Raw genomic sequence first — 22,811 nt, forward strand, 5'->3', positions numbered from 1 at the left:
CAGCTGAAAATCCAAGATGGCCACCAGTTTTCAAGATGGCTGCCTCGTCAAATGCAAAAAAAAGGGTTTTTGAAGTAGAACTTGAATGAACAGAAATGTATTAATGATCCAAACATCAAAATGAATGTATTCTGACTGGAAGAACTCAATAGTGTCAACTGAATTCCAATATGGCCACCAGTTTTCAAGATGGCGGCTATAACGTGACTCAAAATTAGCATTTTCGGAAGCTGTCTGATCACAGATATTGCATTAAGTTGAAGGGAAATATCCATGATCATTCACTGAAATGCTGTGGTCAAGCTCTATTGGTTTGTAATTTTTTATAAGAGTGATGTCAAAGCACAACCAGGGCACACTGGTGACATCACTGCTGTGAGACTCAGCATGGGGTTCAGTGTCGGCTTGTTGTGTACTAACTGTAGTTGTAGTTTACTAATTGTTGTAGTGGTGTACTCACTGTAGTTTGTAGTATACTTTAGTGTCCCAAATGCTATCTAATAAGCCCCTCTATATATCTCAACTAAAAGTTTAGTTAGTTGTAGTATTGTAGTTAGATAGCCGCACCTGAATTGACAGGATGTGCCAGCGCGGGAGAGCCGAGCCAAGGGTAACGGGGCTTCAGTTACCTGGATGGTGTAGAGATCGCACAGGACTTAAATGGCACTGGATGAACAATCGGGCTAGGCGTAGGGCACCAGATGCTTGAACCTATTTGCATCCCATATTTCAATGTGCTTTAATGTTTTGTACAGTTGGGTGGTAAAAGGATAAACCCTCGACCTATAAATGTATAACACAAGATGTCTGCCAATAATCCACTGAGTTGCGCTACTAAAACTGACTGGAGGAAGTGTTGCCTCTGTCAGACAGATACAAAAGAGGGGTTGATCTCTCCCCCTACCCGTTATGAGTGTAGTTCTGATGGCTATTCGACGATAGCCAAAAACATACCACAATTTCAGGCAATCAACAAGCTGCCCATCAAGGTAAACCCATCCAGATTGGATGATGGAGGTGGTATTGAGGATACATTGAGGCGAAACAGTGCAAAGTATCACCCAAAATGTCATCAAATGTTTAACAACTGCAAACTTGAGCGTGCCACTAAAAGAGGAGCTGAAATTCAGAATGATCCTGGTGAAGGACACTCAAAATTGCGAAGGACTAGCATTGAAGTGCAGTGGTGTTTCTTATGTGAAGAGATGGAACCAACATCAGAGCTGCGACAAGCCATGACCATGCATCTAAATGAGAGGCTCAATGAATGCGCTCGTAATCTTAATGATGGTAAGCTTCTGGCTTTATTGAGTGGGGGAGATGTGGTGGCCCTGGAACTTAAATACCACCGCCCTTGCTTAACAGCCCTGTATAACAGAGAGAGGGCACAGATTGCAGTGGAGAACAAAGAAAAACTTCAGTTGTCTCAAGAAAAGGAAGCCTCTCCTTTGGTGTTCTCTGAACTTCTTACCTATGTCATTGAGACAAAAATAACAGTGATGAGCCCGCTGTGTTCCGTCTTGCTGAATTGGTTAGTCTTTACAGGGAGAGACTTGAGCAGTTTGGGACAGACATATCTGAGGTGAACTCGACCCGACTGAAAGAGAGGCTTTTGGCTGAGATACCTGGACTGGTAGCCTACAAGAAAGGGCGAGATATACTTCTGGCATTTGAAAAAGGCGTTGGTCCAGTCAGAAGCAGCATCCTATACTGATGCCATTATTCTCGCCAAAGCTGCTAAGATATTGCACACGCACATGGTCGAACACAAGTATAAGTTTGAGGGCCATCTCAACAAGAGTTCAGTGTATGATTCCTTGCCACCAGCTTTGCTTCAGTTTGTCTGTATGATTGAGTATGGGGCAGACATAAAATCTCAGCTGAGGTTTGGAGCGACTACAACTGACCTGGCAATGGCTCAGCTCCTTCAATACAACTGCATTGCCAATATAAAGAAGGTGCTGCCACACAAAGGCATTCCAGAGAGAGAGAAACCCCATTTCCAGTCTACATAGGGATGTCTGTTCATGCCAGAAAGAGGCACCTTGTGGAAATGCTTGGGACAGACATATCTGAGGTGAACTCGACCCGACTGAAAGAGAGGCTTTTGGCTGAGATACCTGGACTGGTAGCCTACAAGAAAGGGCGAGATATACTTCTGGCATTTGAAAAAGGCGTTGGTCCAGTCAGAAGCAGCATCCTATACTGATGCCATTATTCTCGCCAAAGCTGCTAAGATATTGCACACGCACATGGTCGAACACAAGTATAAGTTTGAGGGCCATCTCAACAAGAGTTCAGTGTATGATTCCTTGCCACCAGCTTTGCTTCAGTTTGTCTGTATGATTGAGTATAGGGCAGACATAAAATCTCAGCTGAGGTTTGGAGCGACTACAACTGACCTGGCAATGGCTCAGCTCCTTCAATACAACTGCATTGCCAAGTATAAAGAAGGTGCTGCCACACAAAGGCATTCCAGAGAGAGAGAAACCCCATTTCCAGTCTACATAGGGATGTCTGTTCATGCCAGAAAGAGGCACCTTGTGGAAATGCTTCATGACCATGGTCTTAGTATTCCATATGATCGAGTACTTGACATATCAGCTCAGTTGGGAGATGCAGTTGTCAACAGATACATTGAAGAAGGTGTGGTTTGTCCCCTCAAACTGAGGAAAGGCCTCTTCTGCACAAGTGCGATGGACAACATCGATCATAATCCTTCATCTACAACTGCGACTTCATCATTTCATGGAACCAGCATCTCCATCTTCCAACATACAACATCAGAAAATCAAGGCGAAGTTCGAGAACCAATTCAGTTAACTAAGAACAGCAGTGTAAAGAAAGTCCCGGAACTTCCTGATTCCTACACAAATGTCCATTCTGCTTTCTTCACAAAAAAGAATCCATCTCCTCCCAAGGGCAATGTCACATATGCATCTCTGCCAAGTCTCCCCGACAAATGAATATGAATGGCTGCAGAAAGTCAGCCTCACACAAGAAGTAGATGATGAGGTTAACATCACTTGGTCAGCCCACCACAGAGAGAAGAAGCGAGGTCTTGAATTTGAGGTGAGCATTACCTCACTCTTGCCCCTTCTTCGTAATGAGGCCCATTCAGTTGCCACAGTGAGGCATTCCATGAACAATGTCAGGGATGCTATTGCACACCTCAACCCAGACCAGGTTCCCGTGATAACTGCAGACCAGCCTATTTATGCTCTTGCCAAACAAGTCCAGTGGCACTGGCCTGACCTGTATGGTGAGGACAAATTTGTTGTAATGTTTGGTGGTCTCCACATAGAGATGGCTGCATTCAGATCACTTGGGACCCTGCTTCAGAGTGGTGGGTGGACAGATGCTCTTGTGGAGGCTGGGGTGGCTTCTTCTGGAACAGCTGACTCCTTTCTTTCTGCCTCAAGTGTCACAAGAACATGCCACATTCACCAAGTTACAGCATGCTGTCTCTACATGCTCCGAAAGGAAGCATATGAGCATCATTGTGCAGAGGAGAATGAAGGAGCCCTGAATTTCAATGCCTGGTGTGAGACACGCATGAAGGAGAGTCCTCAGTTTCAGTTCTGGGAGCTTGTGTTGTCAATGGAATTGGTGGTTTTCTCGTTGGTCAGATCTTTCAGAGAGGCTAACTTTAACTTGTATTGTCAAGCACTGTCTGCTATAATCACCTTCTTCTATGCAAACAACAATGTGAACTATGCTCGATGGCTACCCATTCACCTCAGAGACATGGTTTCTTTGGAGCAAACTCATCCTCAGGTGTTCAAAGAATTTCAGCTGGGAAAGTTTGTGGTGCACAAGACTCACAGGGAGTTCTCAGGCTTAGCCATTGATCAAGCTCACGAGCAGGCCAATGCAGTTGTTAAAGGTGATGGTGGTGCCATTGGAGTTACTGAGGATCCATCTGCACTGAGGCGGTGGATGGTGTCTGGACCAGAAGTTAGCCAGTTAGTCAACCAGTATGAGTTGGCATCTCAGGTCAAAGTAGCAAAGGAAGATATCAGGCATCATGAGCAGACCAGTCAGTCTCAGAAGTCCTTCACTGACAAGGTCCAGAAGTTGTTTGGTGTGATGAAGGATCTGGGCAATCCTTTCCAGGAAGAGTCCAAAGATCTGCTCACATTGGACACAAAAACCATCGCACATCCCAGTGCTGCTGAGCTTGTAAGAACTCACTTTGAGACAGGTCAAGTTGCCTTCAGAGACTTTTTCAATGGTCTTGGTGATGAGGCTTCCTTCTATAGGCCCATCAAAAAGAACAAAGTTGCCTTCTTTCGCCAAAAGGCAGCTGCAGCTTCCAGTGACATGAAGAAGCAGGTACTCAAAGACGACTGTCGCCTGTTCTCGCAGCTCTTTATAGCCTGCCAATCACGAGAGTGTGACCTGCTTGAGTTCTTCAAGCATGAGAATCAGTCTTTCCCTGCAGCACTGAGCGACACAGGGAAACTCCACTCTGGTCAGAAGTCTCAGCTTGCAAAAATTCTGGAAGCTAACCAGAATATGATGCTATTATCATTGATGGTTCCGCTCTTGTGAATTCATTGTCTCCAAATTCATCAAAGACCTTTGAGGAATATGCTGTCCAAGATGTAGTTCCAAAGATCCAGACATACTCATCTAAATATAAGCGAACAGACATTGTTTTTGATGTCTACTGGACTTCAAACTTGAAGGCTGAAACAAGGTCAAACAGAGGTAAGGGAGATCGACGGAGAGTGACAGACAAAACCAAACTACCACCCAACTGGAAAAGCTTCCTGCGAGACAGCGACAACAAGACTGAGCTCTTTGGGTTCCTAGCTGACAAGATAGTGACCCTGTGTCCCGACAATATTGTAGTTGTGACCAAAGGAGAGCAGGCTCTTTCAAACAAACTCATCAGCCTTGAAGGCTTAAGTCCTTGCAACCACGAAGAAGCTGACTCCAGAATCTTTACACACGCTCTTCATGCAGCCAAGCAACAGATGTAGACTTTGTTGATTAAGGCATGCAACACAGATATCCTTGTTGTTGCAGTCAGTGTTTTTGGGACTCTTCAGGATGCAGGCTTAGAAATTATTTGGGTTAGAATTTGGCCAGGGTCAGTCCATTAGGTGGTTACCAATCCATGATATGGTGGTGAATCTTGGCCCAGAGAAATCAATCAATCAATCAATCAATCAATTTTATTTATAAAGCCCAATATCACAAATCACAATTTGCCTCACAGGGCGTTACAGCATACAACATCCCTCTGTCCTTTGGACCCTCACAGCGGATAAGGAAAAACTCCCCCAAAAAAACCCTTTAACGGGGAAAAAAACGATAGAAACCTCAGGAAGAGCAACTGAGGAGGGATCCCTCTTCCAGGACGGACAGACGTGCAATAGATGTCGTACAGAACAGATCAGCATAATAAATTAACAGTAATCTGTATGACACAATGAGACAGAAAGAGAGAGAGAGAGAGAGAGAGAGAGAGAGATGCAGGACAGACGGTAATGACAGTAGCTTACAACAACATTAATGAAAGTAATAATATTATCGTTATAGTTCTGGCTACTGTGGTACAATATGTTGAAAGTATATATTAGTATCTGGCAGTATACATGTGTGATAATAATCATATGTGTATAAAAACCAAACACGTCACACTATCCAGGCACCGCTGCGATATGAGTTAACCTGAGAGACAGTGGAGCACAAAGGCTCTGGAGAAGAAGCCGAGTTAGTGACATCCAGAATGGCCGAGTTAGCAAGATGCAGTAATAGGATACGAGAGAGAGACGGAGAGGAGGTGCCTGGTGTATTATAGGGGGGTCCTCCGGCAGACTAGGCCTAAGTCAGTCTAACTAGGGGCTGGTACAGGGCAAGCCTGAGCCGGCCCTAACTATAAGCCTTATCAAAGAGGTAAGTCTTAAGTCTAGTCTTAAATGTGGAGACAGTGTCTGCCTCCCGGACCGTAACAAGAAGATGATTCCACAGGAGAGGAGCCTGATAGCTGAAGGCTCTGGCTCCTGATCTACTTTTGGAGACTTTAGGGACCACGAGTAACCCTGCGTTCTCAGAGCGCAGTGTTCTGGTGGGATAATAAGGCACTATGAGCTCTCTAAGATATGACGGAGCTTGACCATTTAGAGCTTTATAAGTTAACAGTAGGATTTAAATTCAATTGTGGATTTTACAGGGAGCCAGTGCAGAGAAGCTAAAACAGGAGAAATATGATCTTGTTTCTTAGTTCCTGTTAGTACACGTGCTGCTGCATTCTGAATTAGCTGGAGAGTTTTTAAGGACTTACTAGAGCTACCTGATAATACAGAGTTACAGTAATCCAGCCTTGAGGTAACAAAAGCGTGGACCAATTTTTCTGCATCTTTGTGGGTCAGGATAGGCCGAAAAGGCAAACATAGGTTTTAAATGAGAATTAAAAGACAAATCTTGATCAAATGTTACTCCGAGGTTTCTTACGGTAGTGGTAGAGGCCAGAGCAATGCCATCTAGGGAAACTATGTCATCAGATAGAGAGTCTCTGAGTTGTTTGGGGCCAAGAACAATAATTTCAGTTTTGTCTGAATTCAACATCAGGAAATTGGTGCTCATCCAGGTTTTTATGTCTTTAAGGCAGTTATGGAGTTTAGTTAATTGATTACTTTCTTCTGGCTTCATCGATAAATACAACTGTGTATCATCCACATAACAATGGAATTTTATAGAGTGATTTCTAATGATGTTGCCTAAAGGAAGCATATATAGAATAAATAGGATTGGTCCGAGCACAGAACCTTGCGGAACTCCAAAACAAACTTTAGTATGTAAGGATGATTCATTATCAACGTCAACAAACTGAAAACGATCACATAAATAAGATTTAAACCAGCTTAGTGCAGAACCTTTTAGGCCAATTAAGTGTTCCAGTCTCTGTAGCAGAATTTGATGGTCAATAGTGTCAAACGCTGCACTAAGATCTAATAAAACAAGTACAGAGACGAGTCCTTTGTCTGAAGCAATCAGAAGGTCATTTGTAATTTTAACTAGTGCTGTCTCAGTGCTATGATGCACTCTAAATCCTGACTGTAATTCCTCAAATAAATTATTATCCTGGAGAAAATCACACAGTTGGTCTGCAACTACTTTGTACCTCTGGATCCAGGGTGGGCTTTTTTAGTAGAGGTTTAATTACAGCTACCTTAAAAGACTGTGGTACATAGCCTGTTAATAAGGATATATTGATCATATCTAATATATGAGTGTTAACTAAAGGTAAGACCTCCTTAAGTAGCCTAGTTGGGATGGGGTCTAAGAGACACGTTGATGATTTAGATGAAGAAATCACTGCGGTCAATTCTTGAACAGAAACTGGGGAGAAGCAATATAAATATATATTAGGTCTTACAGCTGTGTTTGAGGTTAGATAGGTAGGCCTACTATCTGAGGACAGGAGGTCATGAATTTTGCCTCTAATAGTTAGAATTTTGTCATTAAAAAAGCTCATAAAATCATTACTGCTAAGGGCTAAAGGAATACAAGGCTCAATAGAGCTTTGACTCTCAGTCAGCCTGGCTACAGTGCTGAAAAGAAACCTGGGGTTATTCTTGTTTTCTTCTGTTAAAGCTGAGTAATAGTTTGCTCTGGCATTGCGGAGGCCCCTCTTATAAGTTTTGAGACTGTCTGCCCAGATTAAACGAGATTCTTCCAGTTTGGTTAATCGCCAGTTCCTTTAAAACTTTTGCGATATTTGTTTTAACTTACGGGTTTGAGAGTTATACCAAGGAGCGAACTTTCTTGGCTTTGTTAACTTCTTTTTAAGAGGAGCTACAGAGTCGAGTGTTGTTCGCAGCGAGCCTACGGCGCTATCAACATCCAGTGGCATGCTATTCTTTCACGCCTTTACTGGCTGTGATGTTGTGTCAGCTTTTCGTGGTAAAGGCAAGAAAACTGCATGGCAAGCATGGGAGGTTTGCCCTGAAGTGAGCCCTGTCTTTAAAAAGCTTAGTCAATATCCACGGGTCAAATAAAGTTGTCCTCCGTAGGGGGGGGTGTGGTGGTGGGTCAATAAAGTTGTCTTCCGTAGAGGGGGGTTGGTGGCGGGCCAAAAAAAGAAAAGAAAAAAAAGCACACAAGCCAATCAGTTTGTTCACATTGTTTGTAATTGAAGTTAACATAACCCTATCAGAAAAGTGTCATCATATTTCTAATGCACTGGTCAACCCCAGATAAGCCATACTACATCTTCTAGCACTGTTGAAATGCAATAAGCAGTTTACTGTCCTATCATGTCTCTACATTGGGTGGTCACGTACCCAGACATCACATCGGAAACATCACAGAGAGTGTTCCTTCGTTTAAATCCCATTTTATCATCATAATATTCAATAATTTTGATTTTCTAAATGCAGAATTGGATTTCTCATACTCAAAAACATATATATTTTGATGTGTAGATCATCAAAATAGGATTATTCAATCAAATATATAGTTCAAACACCATTTAATACCACTTCGAATGGCGGCCATCTTGAAAAAAGGCAGCTATTTTATTTTTTTAAGTGGACATCATACTTTTCTGAGAGAGTAGGTTCTGAAGCACTTGTGTGCCAAATTTGGTGCTTGCATCACTAAGTGAAAGATCGTTTCAGCAATCTGCTCCACTTGGAGGAGAGAAGGCGTGGAGTGGGTTTTACATAGCCGATTCACATCACACTAATCAAATGAGCCCCTCTCCTTGCCCTTAACTAAGCCATGCGAAGGCGTAATGAGAGTTTACTCAATTCGCCATGGCAGAAGAGAGCAGCAGCGTCAGATGGCCAAACTTCTCCCAGGAGGAAACTGATGTTTTGGTCCGGGAGGTCCAAGCTCGCAGTGTCCGAATATACAGAACTGCAAGCAGACCTCCACGGGCTGATGATGCAAAGATAGCCTGGGAGGAGGTCACCACAATTGTAAATCAATGTTGCGTTTCGTGCGCGTGCGCTCTCTCTTTCTCTCTCGCAGTCTCACTCTGTTTCTTTTCTTTTAACTTTTCTAAGATGACAGATGCTGAATATATACTCCCTATCTGATGCTGTGGCTGTTTGTAGTTGGCTAAGAAGGATGTGAACTCATTAGTTTGCAGCTGTGTTAATCAAATCAGGCTGGGTTTCCATTACGCGTGCCAAACGGTGCCAATCCACCTCAACATCAGATGTGACGGGACAGTCGATACAGAGATACATTTATGTGCTGATTGCAGATAGTTGCATTGAATAGTGGTTTTTGTGGGAATTTATTGCATCGTTAATGTGCCTGACATTCTGGAAACCTGCCTGTGAGGTTTTGGTGACGTGCGTGCACCGTCCGCCGGTCAACCAAACTTCCACTACACCAGCTATGCTCCACCTGCGCTGACAGTAGACCTGGTTTCAGCTGGCGAGCTTTTAGCGCACCTTCGGCGAAGCCTTTTGGCACGAAACTGTCACTGCTCCAAGCTGGATCTGTCGACACCTCCCCCTGCTGCGCCGCCACACCCATCTCAGTGCACCTCGGTCTGCCAAACTACCAAACTGAGCGCGCCTCGGGTTGCGCTACTCGAAACTAGCTCCATGCGGGGTACGCCACCCTGCGCCACGCCGGGAAACTAGAGGCCATTGGGTTTTTTGAATGGGTTTTTAGTTAGGTGCCTGAAATGAGGTCTGTGGTTCACACAAGCTTAAGAGACTTCCAAGTTTTGTTCTATGACATTAAATACAGCAGTAAATGGCCCATTCATTTATTTTAAAGCTTTTGTGTCTTAAAAAAGGTGGTTGCTGACAAGTAAGGTAGGTAAATGAGACTACAAGACGTCATTGCGCGGACACAGCTTTACAACCGTGCTGTGGCAACACATCCTCATTCTAACATCGTCACATATCAACATTCGGTCATGGACTTTCCACGTCAAGATACAACATGCAAGGTACCCTGGGTACTTTGGTTGTTGACATTATGGTACACTGTGTCAACTTCAGCCTGTTACATGCATAGTCTTCTTTCAAAATGCACTTCACTTTTCACAGGAAATTCACCATTTACATACAGTGTTTTCCAAAATAAACACTGTAAATTGCCCTTTTTTTCCCTTCTCCTTTGACAACCAATGCACATGGTTGGGTTTAGGCAACAAAAGCATGTAGTTGGGTTTAGCAAAAAAGAACAGGGTTTGGCTATTTAATCTTATAGGGCATGAACACTGCTATCTCGGGTGAAAGTCAGTGTTTGTTGGACTCATCCAACACCACTCCTGCACATCCTCCTGGGACTTTTCCCCCCTGAAGCCGCCATCCTGCATAAACTATAACAGCTACCGGCTGCATATCATGCCGACGTTAAAAGGACGGCTTTATTTGTCAGTGTCTGACACCGGAAGTCACTGCCCAATAGCTGGATTTTGACGACTTCGGAGTGAGACCGGGTTGACTGTGGGGACATCGTTAAGACATGCAACCATGGTGTAGTTCCTTTACAGCCTAAAGTTAGCTTTATACCTCTGGTGATTGTATTCAGGTTTCAATCATGAAAGTGGTGTTCATTAGTGAATATTATCTTGCTGGACAGAATGTGTAGGTATCATAAACGTTTGTTTGCCACAGAGCTTATTTTTTTTCAGTGAGCCAAAATCCAGTGGAAAAATCCCGTAGGCTTTTTGATGATGGAATCGGGGTGGTGCTAACTTCTGCTTTGGAGCTACAGAGAAACTGTTGGTTGCGGCCACCAGCTGCTTGCCTAACGAACAACATGCAGATGCAGGCTTGAAATTTAAAACAACAGGGTAGACAATACATCTTCTATACAGTGGTTCTGAACATCTGTTAGCTGTGTCGACTGTGACCTGTCGAATTTGAGTAACTGTCTACTATACACCTCAGCCACTGTTTATTTTCTTCTCCTCTCACCAGGTGTTGAGGTGTGAGTAGGTTTGGCCCAAATCCATTCAAGCTTTTAATTTATTTTTGTGTCTTCTAGGAGAACCACACAGGTTTGATCCTTCCTTCAGAGGTCCAGTCCGCAGAAGGTACCTTCATACTTCCTTTTTTTACATACAGAACAACAGAATATTGGCTGGATAAACCTTAGGGCAGCTTCCACCTGCTCTCTGTGATCACCTACATTGTGTTTTAATACAGAGAAAATAGTAGATCTTAATAACATAAGATATGTTGACAACATCAGCATACACAAGTTATTGTCACAGCTGTGTTGTCAGCTACGACATTTACCATGAATAAGAAAAATACAAAGTAGGTTTACCCCATCCACACTATAACACCAAGCCAATGTCTTAATGCTCATCCACACAATTTTGTCATCTGCCATGTAACAGACAGAACTGTACATGCCAGCTGTCTGTGTCCTCATCTACTTTCGAGTAATCACAATGTGTCTGATAGCAGGAATTAGCGAGCAGCTAGTAGCAAGAGGAAAACGCAAACCTGACAGACACTGTAAAGATGAGCAACTGGGGAGACAAGGAATTGCGTGCCGTCCTTGCCCTCGCAAACAAAGAGGCCATGAACCATCAGATGACGGGAATGGTGAGGAACAGGCCGACTTACGAGAGAATCGCTGAAGGACTGACTAGCCGCAGCTTCCCTCCCACGTCACTGTTTACATCACATGCTGATCTACACGTTTTGTTACTTGCTCACGCCCCCCATTGCCCCGAAAAAGGCACATTCTGTACAAACAAAAGTAGGTAGGCAGCATTTTGCTGCACTCATGGATTTTGTTTTTAGTGACATCGTAATTCGGTCTGTATCCAGATCGTTAGTGTGTCCCTTTAAATGAGTCATTTAATAGCATGGCCCCACTGACCTCTTGCAGATTAAAGTTGCAGGCTGTTAGAATCACTTGACTCCACAGATGATTTGTTCATTGTAGGAAATGGAAAGGCATTTCACGTAACCTCAGCCCATTCAAAATGGCAGAAAAAGTCTTTTGTAGTTCAGGTTCAGGTTACTTTATTGATACCCAAGGGTAAACTAGTTTTGCAGTCGAGAGTCAAAACATCCATCACAGTTTGAACAATCAAAACAAAACATAGAACACAGAATACAAGAAAGAAATTTAAAACGACAGAAAGTGCTGCAACCCATGAAATGAGTTCTTATTCTTAACAGAGAGGCTTCTGAACCATGACACCAAGGAAAAGGATAATACGGATTCAATAAAAGCATGATAAAACAGGGTCATCATGTTTTTGTCTACATAAAAGGACAATTTCCTCAGACAGTGCAAACGCTATTGTCCTCTTACACACAGCCTCACAGTTTTCTTGAAAGTTCAGTTTAAAATCAATAATAGTCCCAAGATATTTGTAGGATTCCACACATTCCACTGACTGACCTTTTATGGTTGTGGCATCATGTGTGTTAGTTTGTTTGCTAAAATCAATTAACATATCCTTTGTTTTAAGTTGAAGATGTGACTCTTCACATCACTGCACAGAGTCATCAACTATAGGGCCGTGGTGTCTTTCATTTTTCTGGAGCAGACTCACAATAACAGAATCATCCGCATACTTAATAATTGTCCTATTTTGATATTTGCTCTGGCACATGTTTGTGTAAAGGATGAACAGAAGCGGTGAAAGTATGCATCCATCCGACAGGACTTCATTCACTCTTACTCTCTGCATCCAGTTAGTTAAAAAATCCAAAATCCAACCTACAAGATTAGAATTAAAATTAAATTGTTCTAAAAGGCGCTTGGCCAAAATGTGGGGTTGGATTGTATTAAAAGCAGATGAAAAGTCAATAAAAAGGATTCAAGCATGAGATTCACTTCGCTCCAGATATAATTTATAAGGGTTAATTATAGAATAGTAACCACATTTATAATTGGTTTATAAGACACTATAAGACCCTATAAGATGAAATTAATAAGGTGTTTATTAACCTTAATGACACTATAAGAAGTTAATATAAATGCCATATTATGGTTAATAAATGCTTAATTATGCACATATTAAATAATGATCCTTTGCAGCTACCGGATCTAAAGTGGGAACAGTGTCGTATAAAAGTTAATAACCTATTAATATGCACTTATTAACAGCTCATAATGCATCTTTGCAGCTACTGGATCTAAAGTGGGAACAGTATCGTATAAAGGTTAATAAATTATTAATATGCACTTATTAACAGCTCAATGCATCTTTGCAGCAACTGGATCTAAAGTGGTAACAGTGTTGTATAAAGGTTAATAAATTATTAATATGCACTTATTAACAGCTCATAATGCATCTTTGCAGCAACTGGATTTAAAGTGGGAACAGTGTCATATAAAGCAGTGTTTTTCAACCTTTTTTGAGCCAAGGCACATTTTTTTCATTCAAAAAATCACGAGACACACCACCAGCAGAAAATGTTAAAAAAATGAAACTCTGTAGCCTGTATTGACAATATAAAGTCGTTCTCATCAAAGTGTCTTGAATAGGAATCAAATAAACACAAAGAAAAAGTATTTTATAATCGTTCATATTTGTACTCACTCAGTGTGAAACCTGGGCCTGTTTGGATGAACACAGAGCTGATATCCTGGCAGGAATCGAAGAAAGACACACACGAAGCTCTTCCTCCACAGCTCTCAGTCTCTCTCTGTTTTTAGTTTTTATAGCAGTCAGGCTTGAAAAGCTCACCTCACACAGATATGTCGTGGAAAATGGGAGCAATGTCAAAATAGCTTTGTTTGCCAGAATGGGGAACTCCTTGGCAGTAGCCAACCAAAAACTGTCCAAAGGTAGATCAGCAAAGCTTAGCTTTAAACCATGGTTTTGTCTCAGTTCAGTTAGTTCCTCCTGCTCCTGTAAAGTCATGTCCTTTCCACCAACTGATGCTGAGCTATATGGGTCCCTAACCCAGTCAAGGCATTCAGTGGAGGCTGAAGAGAAATAAAATGACATCTTCTCCTCAAGAGTTTTTAAATGATTAACTATTATCTCACACAATGCAGCAGTGTTACCATCTTGCCATTGCTTGGTGAGTGTGAACATTTCAAGATTGCCACTTTCCACATGATGTTGCCAGAGTTGCACCTTTGAATGGAATCCATTTATTTTATCTGTACTTGTAAGCAGGTTTTCATTTCGGCCTTGCATTCATGTGTTCAGTTCATTCAGATGATAAAAAATATCTGCCAGGTATGCCAGCCTTGCACACCACTCATCACTTGCAAGCAGCTTTGCGTAATCGGACCTCTCATTTGTCAGAAACACTTTAAGTTCCTCCCACAGCTCATACACACGGGCCAAGACCTTGCCGCGCGACAACCATCGGACCTCCGTATGAAACAGCAAGGCTTTATGCTCCGCTCCCATTTCCTCACACAAAGATGCAAATATGTGACTTTTCACGGGTCGTGACTTTACAAAGTTTACCATGCGCACAACATCATCCAACACAGAAACTAGGTCTGCTGGTAAAGTCTTGGCTACGAGGGCCTCACGGTGTAAAAAACAGTGCGTAACAATCACATCTGGGTTTCTTTCCTTCACTCTGCTTACAAAGCCTTTGGTGCGCTCGACCATGGCTGCAGCTCCATCAGTGCAGACACTCGTGCAGTTTTCCCACTTAAGTCCTCCTTGTTCAAGATATTCTGATGTGACCCGAAAAATTTCCCCTCCTGTTGTTTTTTCTGGCAGTGCCTTGCAAAAAAGGAAGTTTTCTCTGATTGCGTCTCCATCCACAAAATGCACATTGGCCAAGAGTTGAGCATGTCCATCAGTAGACTCATCAAGTTGCAATGCAAATTTCTTACTGATATGGATCTTTTCCAAAACCACACTTTCGACGTCTGCAGACATGTTATCAATACGTCTGGAAATTGTGTTATCTGAGAGAGGGACTTTGGCTATTTCTTTAGCCGCTTCAGGTCTGAGCATCTCATTTACAATGGCTTTGCAGGCGGGAAGTATTAATGTCTCTGCCACAGTGTGCGACTTTTTTGACTTAGCTACAAGTTCAGCAACATGGTAGCTAGCTTTAAGGGCTCTCTCATTTACCTTTGTGGTTTTTCTCATGAAAGTTGCCTGTTTCTCCATGTGTTCACGCAGGCGAACAAAATAGTCCGCATTCTTGTTTTGAAGTGAAGGGTGTTTCGTTTGGAGATGGCGTTTAAGCTTACTTGGGACCATAGCACTGTTGGATAGCTTTTCACCACACACCAAGCACAACGGAGTCGGTTTCATTGCATCCCCGGTGAAAGTAAATCCAAATGAAAGATAGCTTTTGCTGTATTGCCTCGCGCCAGAGACTTTGCTTGAGACGGCTTGAGCCGTCTTTGCTTTCTTTTGACCTCCACTCATACTTGGGCCTTCATCTGGGTCCGAATTTTGTCCAGGGTCCAGTTCGGAGTTAGCATCTTTCCTTTTCAAAAACTTGTCCATCACTGTCACCGTATAGTCTCGCTAGCCACAATGCCACTGACACTGCCACCTGACGCATCCATGCATCACTAATTCTCTTGTCTCAAAGTACAAAGCAATTAGCTACCTGCTGCCACCTACTGATATGGAAGAGTATTACATGGTTACTCTGCCAATCACTAGACAGCACAGACACTCGACAACGGCACGTTATTTGCGGATAATAATTAATTCGTTTTCAAAAAATATTTTTTAGACCAATTAGGTGAAATTGGATAATTTCCCACGGCACACCAGACAACATCTCGCGGCACACTAGTGTGCCGTGAGATGTTGGCACAGTGCCGGCACAGTGGTTGAAAAACACTGGTATAAAGGTTAATAAATTATTAATATGCACTTTTTAACAGCTCATAATGCATCTTTGCAGCTACTGGATCTAAAGTGGGAACAGTGTCTTGTTGACATTCACAAACTCTTTATTATGCACTCACTGAAGTGCATAATTCTATGAATTATGCACCTATTGCAACATCCAGATATCAATCATTATTTCAACATTAAAGAATTCTGATGCGTTCTTTTCACTCTAGTATGTCATTATTTTCTTTAGCAAAGGATCATGGGAATCTCACTTCCTCAAAATGGCATACTAAGACAAACATGAGTTATTTGAACTTAAGAATTTGAGCAGATTGATTCAGAGTTGGCTGCTTAATTCACTTGTGATGAGAATTCAGCCTGCCAATGGTGGTGAAAACACAACATAAGGACAAATTTCCTTTTCATATTGATTTTTAATGCAACCACTATTGTCAAAAACAGGAAAAAAGGATTGGAAACCCTAATAGTTGAGTTCTAAAAAAATGCCTGATCTGAGTTCATTTGGCTTTTTCAAAAGTTTTGTTACTTAGATTGACTGTTCGTGAATACAGTGTTCCACAAAGCTCCCTGTAACCCATCAGTTTTCTGAAAGTGAGTGACAAAAGTCTCAACATCGGCCAGGCCAAAGGTGGCCAGGTCAGTGATGTCTTCAGGCCAGTTGCTTAAGTCAAACATGGGGGCAGCGGCCTTCAAGACACCGTCATCAAGGTTGCCAAACCGCGTGGTAAGGTTGTCACAGAAGCCATTGATTAGTTTATCTTTCACTTTGTGGAAGTCATCATCATCCACTTGTTTCCTGCTGAGTTTTACACCAGAGAAGGTGTTTCAGGGAAGAGGTCCCACTTCATCCAGGAACTGCTTCAGGTGCTGACCTGGGACTGTCTGAAATACAGAAGAAAAAAACTTTCATTGTCACGATTGCTAAACATACACCGTAGCATATTAATTCCTCTCTAGGGAGTTTATTTTGTTTACCCGCATGGGTAGATCAGGGTCGCCATGGTTGTCTTCTGCAGTCCGTCTGACACCATCTGCAATGTCAGCCCATCCCTCTGAAAGAGAAGGCTCAGAATTAAACCCATAAACACATTTAATCTAACTTCCCTTGTTTTTAATCTACAGCCTAGTACTGAATTACTCTCACAATGGCAGGGCTGCCAACTCTCACGCATTGGCCATGAGACACACGCCACACCCCTGATTTCTCACGCTGAAGTGTCCATCTGAGCCAAAACAAAAAAAGTCCCTGTTTCAATGCGCAATACACCTCCTACACTGGATGTTGGTGGCGCTGTGGCCCAATTGACACCGGGACTGCACTCAGAAGAAGAAGAAGAAGAAGGAGAAGAAGAAGAAGATCGATTTCCCCCGCTCTTTTCAGGTATGTATGTTAAGTGTTTGTGCTCTTAAACTTTAAGTAAAGTTTGCATATTTGTTTTTTGTGTGTTGTGAGATCATTTAAAGGCATTTTGAGAGCTTTGTACATATTATTTTTGAGGTTTCAATGCAGCTGTAAAAGTATACTGTAGGTTGATGCCTAATTAATTTTGTCTGTTTTATCTATACAAAATCATTCCTCTATGCTGCTTTATAATTGTATATTAATTTCTGTATATATAGTAGTATATACAAATTAGAATAATTTGTTATGTATGTATAAAGCATCATATACAGTAGGTGCGTACATTTTGTTTTAGACAAAATTAATTATCAACCTTTACTCATCTTTCAAAGGAATGTAAGATTTTTTTTTTCCACTGTGTTCTTGGTTCATTCTTCATAGGTGACAGGGTTAAGTCTGTTCATGAGGTAGGGCTGGGCGATAAATCGATTTTATCGATTAATTTGAATTTGTAGTTTAGGCTGATTTAATGAAAATCGAGTTTCTATTTAAAATCTGCCACCGCCGCTCCACGCTGGGCTCCGGTAGTTCAGAGTGGGCTCACCCCTCCCCCCTGCGCGCTTGATACACATACATGGCAGCGAGCGGGGAAGAACTTGTTCTCAAGAAAGGGAACGAGTTCTTCTGCGCTTGTGTCTGTATCTGTGTGCTCACCTGTGTGTGTGTGTGTGTGTGTGTGTGCGCATCAGGGCCGAACTCCGCCGTGCGACAGAGAGCAGAGGAGGATTTTAGATGCGCACCGTGTAGGGACATAAATGACATGCCGTTGTGTAAATAAGATGAATAAGTGTTACCAACACCAAGCTGGCAGACCTGCAAACCGTAGTAAAGGGACCTCCGAAGACCATTAGCTCCTTTAGCTTGTGTTAGCTCATTGTGGCAACAACACATAAACAACGGGGCTTCGTCTGCATTAAAGAACGGCACTTTATTTTCAGCACTGCAGGGATGATGCACAGCCTCTCTCATCAGTGTCTGACTTTTACATAGAGGGAAATAACTCAAAAACAGCATACAGAACTGCGTAGGCTTCTTCACTGTGGCTGCTCGATGTAAACAATATAGCACATGCCTCACTTTCTTCCTGGGGCGCATCTGTCTGACGTCACACACCACACCCGGCGCACTAACATCTCATACCTCCTACATCAACTACACACATACACACACACACACACACACACAAGCCACACACATCAGGCTCAGCCTGTAACATAAGGCTATTTAGTTTGTTTAATAAAAGGACAAGGTGTAGTCCTGTTCTATAGGAAAGGTAACCTTAAATGACTTCTGTTGTGATCCAATATAATGGTAGGGGAAACACTGCCGTATGATAAGAAAGGGGTCCGGTGGAAAGCGATCACAGATGCAGTCGCAATGTATATTGCAAGATATATATATATATATATACAGTACAGGTCAAAAGTTTGGACACACCTTCTCATTCAATGCGTTTTCTTTATTTTCATGACTATTTACATTGTAGATTCTCACTGAAGGCATCAAAACTATGAATGAACACATGTGGAGTTGTGTACTTAACAAAAAAAGGTGAACTAACTGAAAACATGTTTTATATTCTAGTTTCTTCAAAATAGCCACCCTTTGCTCTGATTACTGCTTTGCACACTCTTGGCATTCTCTCGATGAGCTTCAAGAGGTAGTCACCTGAAATGGTTTTCCAACAGTCTTGAAGGAGTTCCCAGAGGTGTTTAGCACTTGTTGGCCCCTTTGCCTTCACTCTGCGGTCCAGCTCACCCCAAACCATCTCGATTGGGTTCAGGTCTGGTGACTGTGGAGGCCAGGTCATCTGCCGCAGCACTCCATCACTCTCCTTCTTGGTCAAATAGCCCTTACACAGCCTGGAGGTGTGTTTGGGGTCATTGTCCTGTTGAAAAATAAATGATCGTCCAACTAAATGCAAACCGGATGGGATGGCATGTCGCTGCAGGATGCTGTGGTAGCCATGCTGGTTCAGTGTGCCTTCAATTTTAAATAAATCCCCAACAGTGTCACCAGCAAAACACCCCCACACCATCACACCTCCTCCTCCATGCTTCACAGTGGGAACCAGGCATGTGGAATCCATCCGTTCACCTTTTCTGCGTCTCACAAAGACACGGCGGTTGGAACCAAAGATCTCAAATTTGGACTCATCAGACCAAAGCACAGATTTCCACTGGTCAAATGTCCATTCCTTGTGTTTCTTGGCCCAGACAAATCTCTTCTGCTTGTTGGCTCTCCTTAGCAGTGGTTTCCTAGCAGCTATTTGACCATGAAGGCCTGATTCGCGCAGTCTCCTCTTAACAGTTGTTCTAGAGATGGGTCTGCTGCTAGAACTCTGTGTGGCATTCATCTGGTCTCTAATTTGAGCTGCTGTTTACTTGCGATTTCTGAGGCTGGTGACTCGGATGAACTTATCCTCAGAAGCAGAGGTGACTCTTGGTCTTCCTTTCCTGGGTCGGTCCTCATGTGTGCCAGTTTCGTTGTAGCGCTTGATGGTTTTTGCGACTCCACTTGGAGACACATTTAAAGTTTTTGCAATTTTCCGGACTGACTGACCTTCATTTCTTAAAGTAATGATGGCCACTCGTTTTTCTTTAGTTAGCTGATTGGTTCTTGCCATAATATGAATTTTAACAGTTGTCCAATAGGGCTGTCGGCTGTGTATTAACCTGACTTCTGCACAACACAACTGATGGTCCCAACCCCATTGATAAAGCAAGAAATTCCACTAATTAACCCTGATAAGGCACACCTGTGAAGTGGAAACCATTTCAGGTGACTACCTCTTGAAGCTCATCGAGAGAATGCCAAGAGTGTGCAAAGCAGTAATCAGAGCAAAAGGTGGCTATTTTGAAGAAACTAGAATATAAAACATGTTTTCAGTTATTTCACCTTTTTTTGTTAAGTACATAACTCCACGTGTTCATTCATAGTTTTGATGCCTTCAGTGAGAATCTACAATGTAAATAGTCATGAAAATACAGAAAACGCATTGAATGAGAAGGTGTGTCCAAACTTTTGGCCTGTACTGTATATATATATGTATATATAGGCTAAGGCGGAAAAGTCAGGGTTTATTCACATGCTGAAAGTTTTGGACCCCAGGTATGTGCTACCAGGTCGCAAATATATATATATATATATATTTTTTAACTAGGAGGGGGAAAAAAAGGATTTAACTTGTGAATCAGATTTTTTGTGAAAAAAACTGAGATTTTTTTTTTTAGGCCATATCGCCCAGCCCCATCATGAGGCTTGCCACCATTGCAAAGCTGGTCCTGGTGTTACCCCACTCCAATGCAGATACAGAGGGAGAGACGAAAACCAGGAACAGCCTCGCTCTGGATGGAACCCTGTCATCAATAATGACAATAAAGATGGCTGGCCTGGAGTCCTGCTTCACATGGGAGCCCTCCCCAGAAATCATCAAGGTCTCAAAAAAGGCCACAAGCAAGTACAACAAAGCACACAGATCTTAAGGACTTTGACAGTAGCCTCCCTATTTTCGGAATTGTTTGTATAAATGGTTAAACTTTAATTTGATTTTTTTTAAATTTAAATTGGTATTAGCTGCATGTAGTTTGGGGATGTTCAAAAACGTCACAATAACATAGCTTTTGGGGGTTTTCATTTTTATTTAAGTGTTTCTTGCATGATGTTGCATATCTGTTTACTATTTGATGACTTTATTTTTATACAGAATCCCAAAGTAAACATGCACAAATTTGAGCCATGCTGTGTCTTGTGTCTTACTGTTGGGTCAATTGGTTCAATTGGTACACTCTGAGTTAGGCTAATACATTGAGAACTACTGATGTATGGAAAATGGTATATTTGAAAAACACAAAAACAAAACAAAAAAAACATTTTTGCTGTATGGTAATGACGCTGAATGGGCCATACAAAAAATTGCAGTGTATGTGGCAAAATTCCGGTTGGCCCCACCAAATCTCACTCCAAGGTTTTTGGAAAAGTTGGCAGCCCTGCAATGGTTTCACAAGAGTGATAATAAAACACTTACACACTGGGCCTGATACAAACTTCCATTGCCAAAATGTTTGAAATGCTCCTTTAACCTTACTGACAGAGGGGAATGAAGTCAGGCTATGGCGTTAGCAAATCAGCAGGAGTTAGCATGAACATGATGCAGCCTATATCCATTCGCCTGCTCAACATAACACACAGTTCACTGATGCTCCTACCACATTCACTCTGCTCATCCTGCTTCACACAATTTACTGTCACTCTTGTATCTCAACCATATGCATCTTCACACACATTTCACTCACTTTAACTCACACAGAACACCATTAGCAACGCACTTAACTACCAAAGCTATTTCTCGGGGCACTCTCCACAAGCCTCCACACACACACACACACACACACACACACACACTCTTAATCGCGGTCAAAGTCAATGTCTCTGAGTGTCACAGTTACACACTAAGGTTCTGCTAAAACATACTACTGTTATCTGGGTGTTAATTATACTCAGCTTACCTGTAGGAAATTTAGAAACATGACTGGCTGTTAGTTCAAGTATGACCTTCATCTCTGTAGCTAAAGTTGCTAGCCTAATTATTACTGTGTGAATGAACCAAGTACACCTCTTCTGATTACAGTTTTTCTCGATTGTTTACACACATTTTCTGAAAGCATGCCTCTCAGAACTCTACACACAAATCAAAAAACACACACACAATGGGCGAAACCCCTCAATTCTCCTGCAAAATGAAACTTTACATTCAAAACAATGTTATTTCTTCTCAAAATGGTATTTTGTTTTCAAATGACACACACAAACCATCATATGAATAGACATTTATAAGAACCAGTTGAACACCTGCGTGCTCAATGTAAAACACTATGATGAATGGAAAACACTTCTTCTCCATTCATCATAATGACTTAGGCCTTGTTTTTGTTCAGTGTTACACTTACTACAGACAGTCAATTCCTAAGTGTGTTGTAAAATATTTTAGAATATTGCTTTTATACTCAGAACACACAAATACATGGTAACAAATATATTTTATTTTTCCCACAAAAACAATGTACACAGTGTACATCCCAACCAACACAAAGTTGCACATACAGTGGTCTACATACAAAACAACAGAAGAATTTACTGTATACAGTTACAGTAAAAAAACAAAACAAAACTATGCTGCATCCTCTCTTCTGCTTCGGTCTGGCCACAGCACCTCATCCACATCACAAGCAATGTTTTCCCTGGCCAAGCAGCAGGGGAAATATCGCCTAGCATGGAAAATCCAGCCATGAAAAGCATCAACTGCTATATCGCCACATGTGTCTTCCATAGCTTGGAGAAGGGGTATACGCGTTTGTGGATTTCGGTCATACACTTTCCATCTCCAGGCAGAAAAAAAAAATCCTCAATAGGATTGAGGAATGGAGAATATGGAGGGAGATAAACAACTGAAAAGCGTGGGTGGGCAGTGAGCCAGTTACGAACCAGAGCAGCCCGGTGGAAACTTACATTGTCCCAAATGACAACGTACCTGAGCTGCTCTGGGCCAGCTATCTGATCTGGTGGAATGAGTGTGTTGTGTAGGGTGTCCAGGAATGTAATCAGATGGGCAGTGTTGTAGGGGCCAAGGGTAGCAGAGATTACGGTCCTTGG

General features: G+C 42.2%; 1 protein-coding gene across 1 annotated transcript in view; it reads left to right on the forward strand.

Annotated features, from left to right (window-relative positions):
- LOC117271560 (choline transporter-like protein 5-A) overlaps positions 1-22,811 on the forward strand; it is a 266,710-nt gene that overhangs the window by 5,396 nt on the left and 238,503 nt on the right. The window contains exon 2 of the mRNA XM_078172866.1: positions 10,975-11,023. Within this exon, the coding sequence (XP_078028992.1) occupies positions 10,975-11,023 (49 nt within the window). The remainder of the gene's footprint in view (positions 1-10,974; positions 11,024-22,811) is intronic.

The sequence above is a fragment of the Epinephelus lanceolatus genome, chromosome 12 (genome assembly GCF_041903045.1).
Source record: "Epinephelus lanceolatus isolate andai-2023 chromosome 12, ASM4190304v1, whole genome shotgun sequence".
NCBI classification, from domain to species: domain Eukaryota; kingdom Metazoa; phylum Chordata; class Actinopteri; order Perciformes; family Serranidae; genus Epinephelus; species Epinephelus lanceolatus.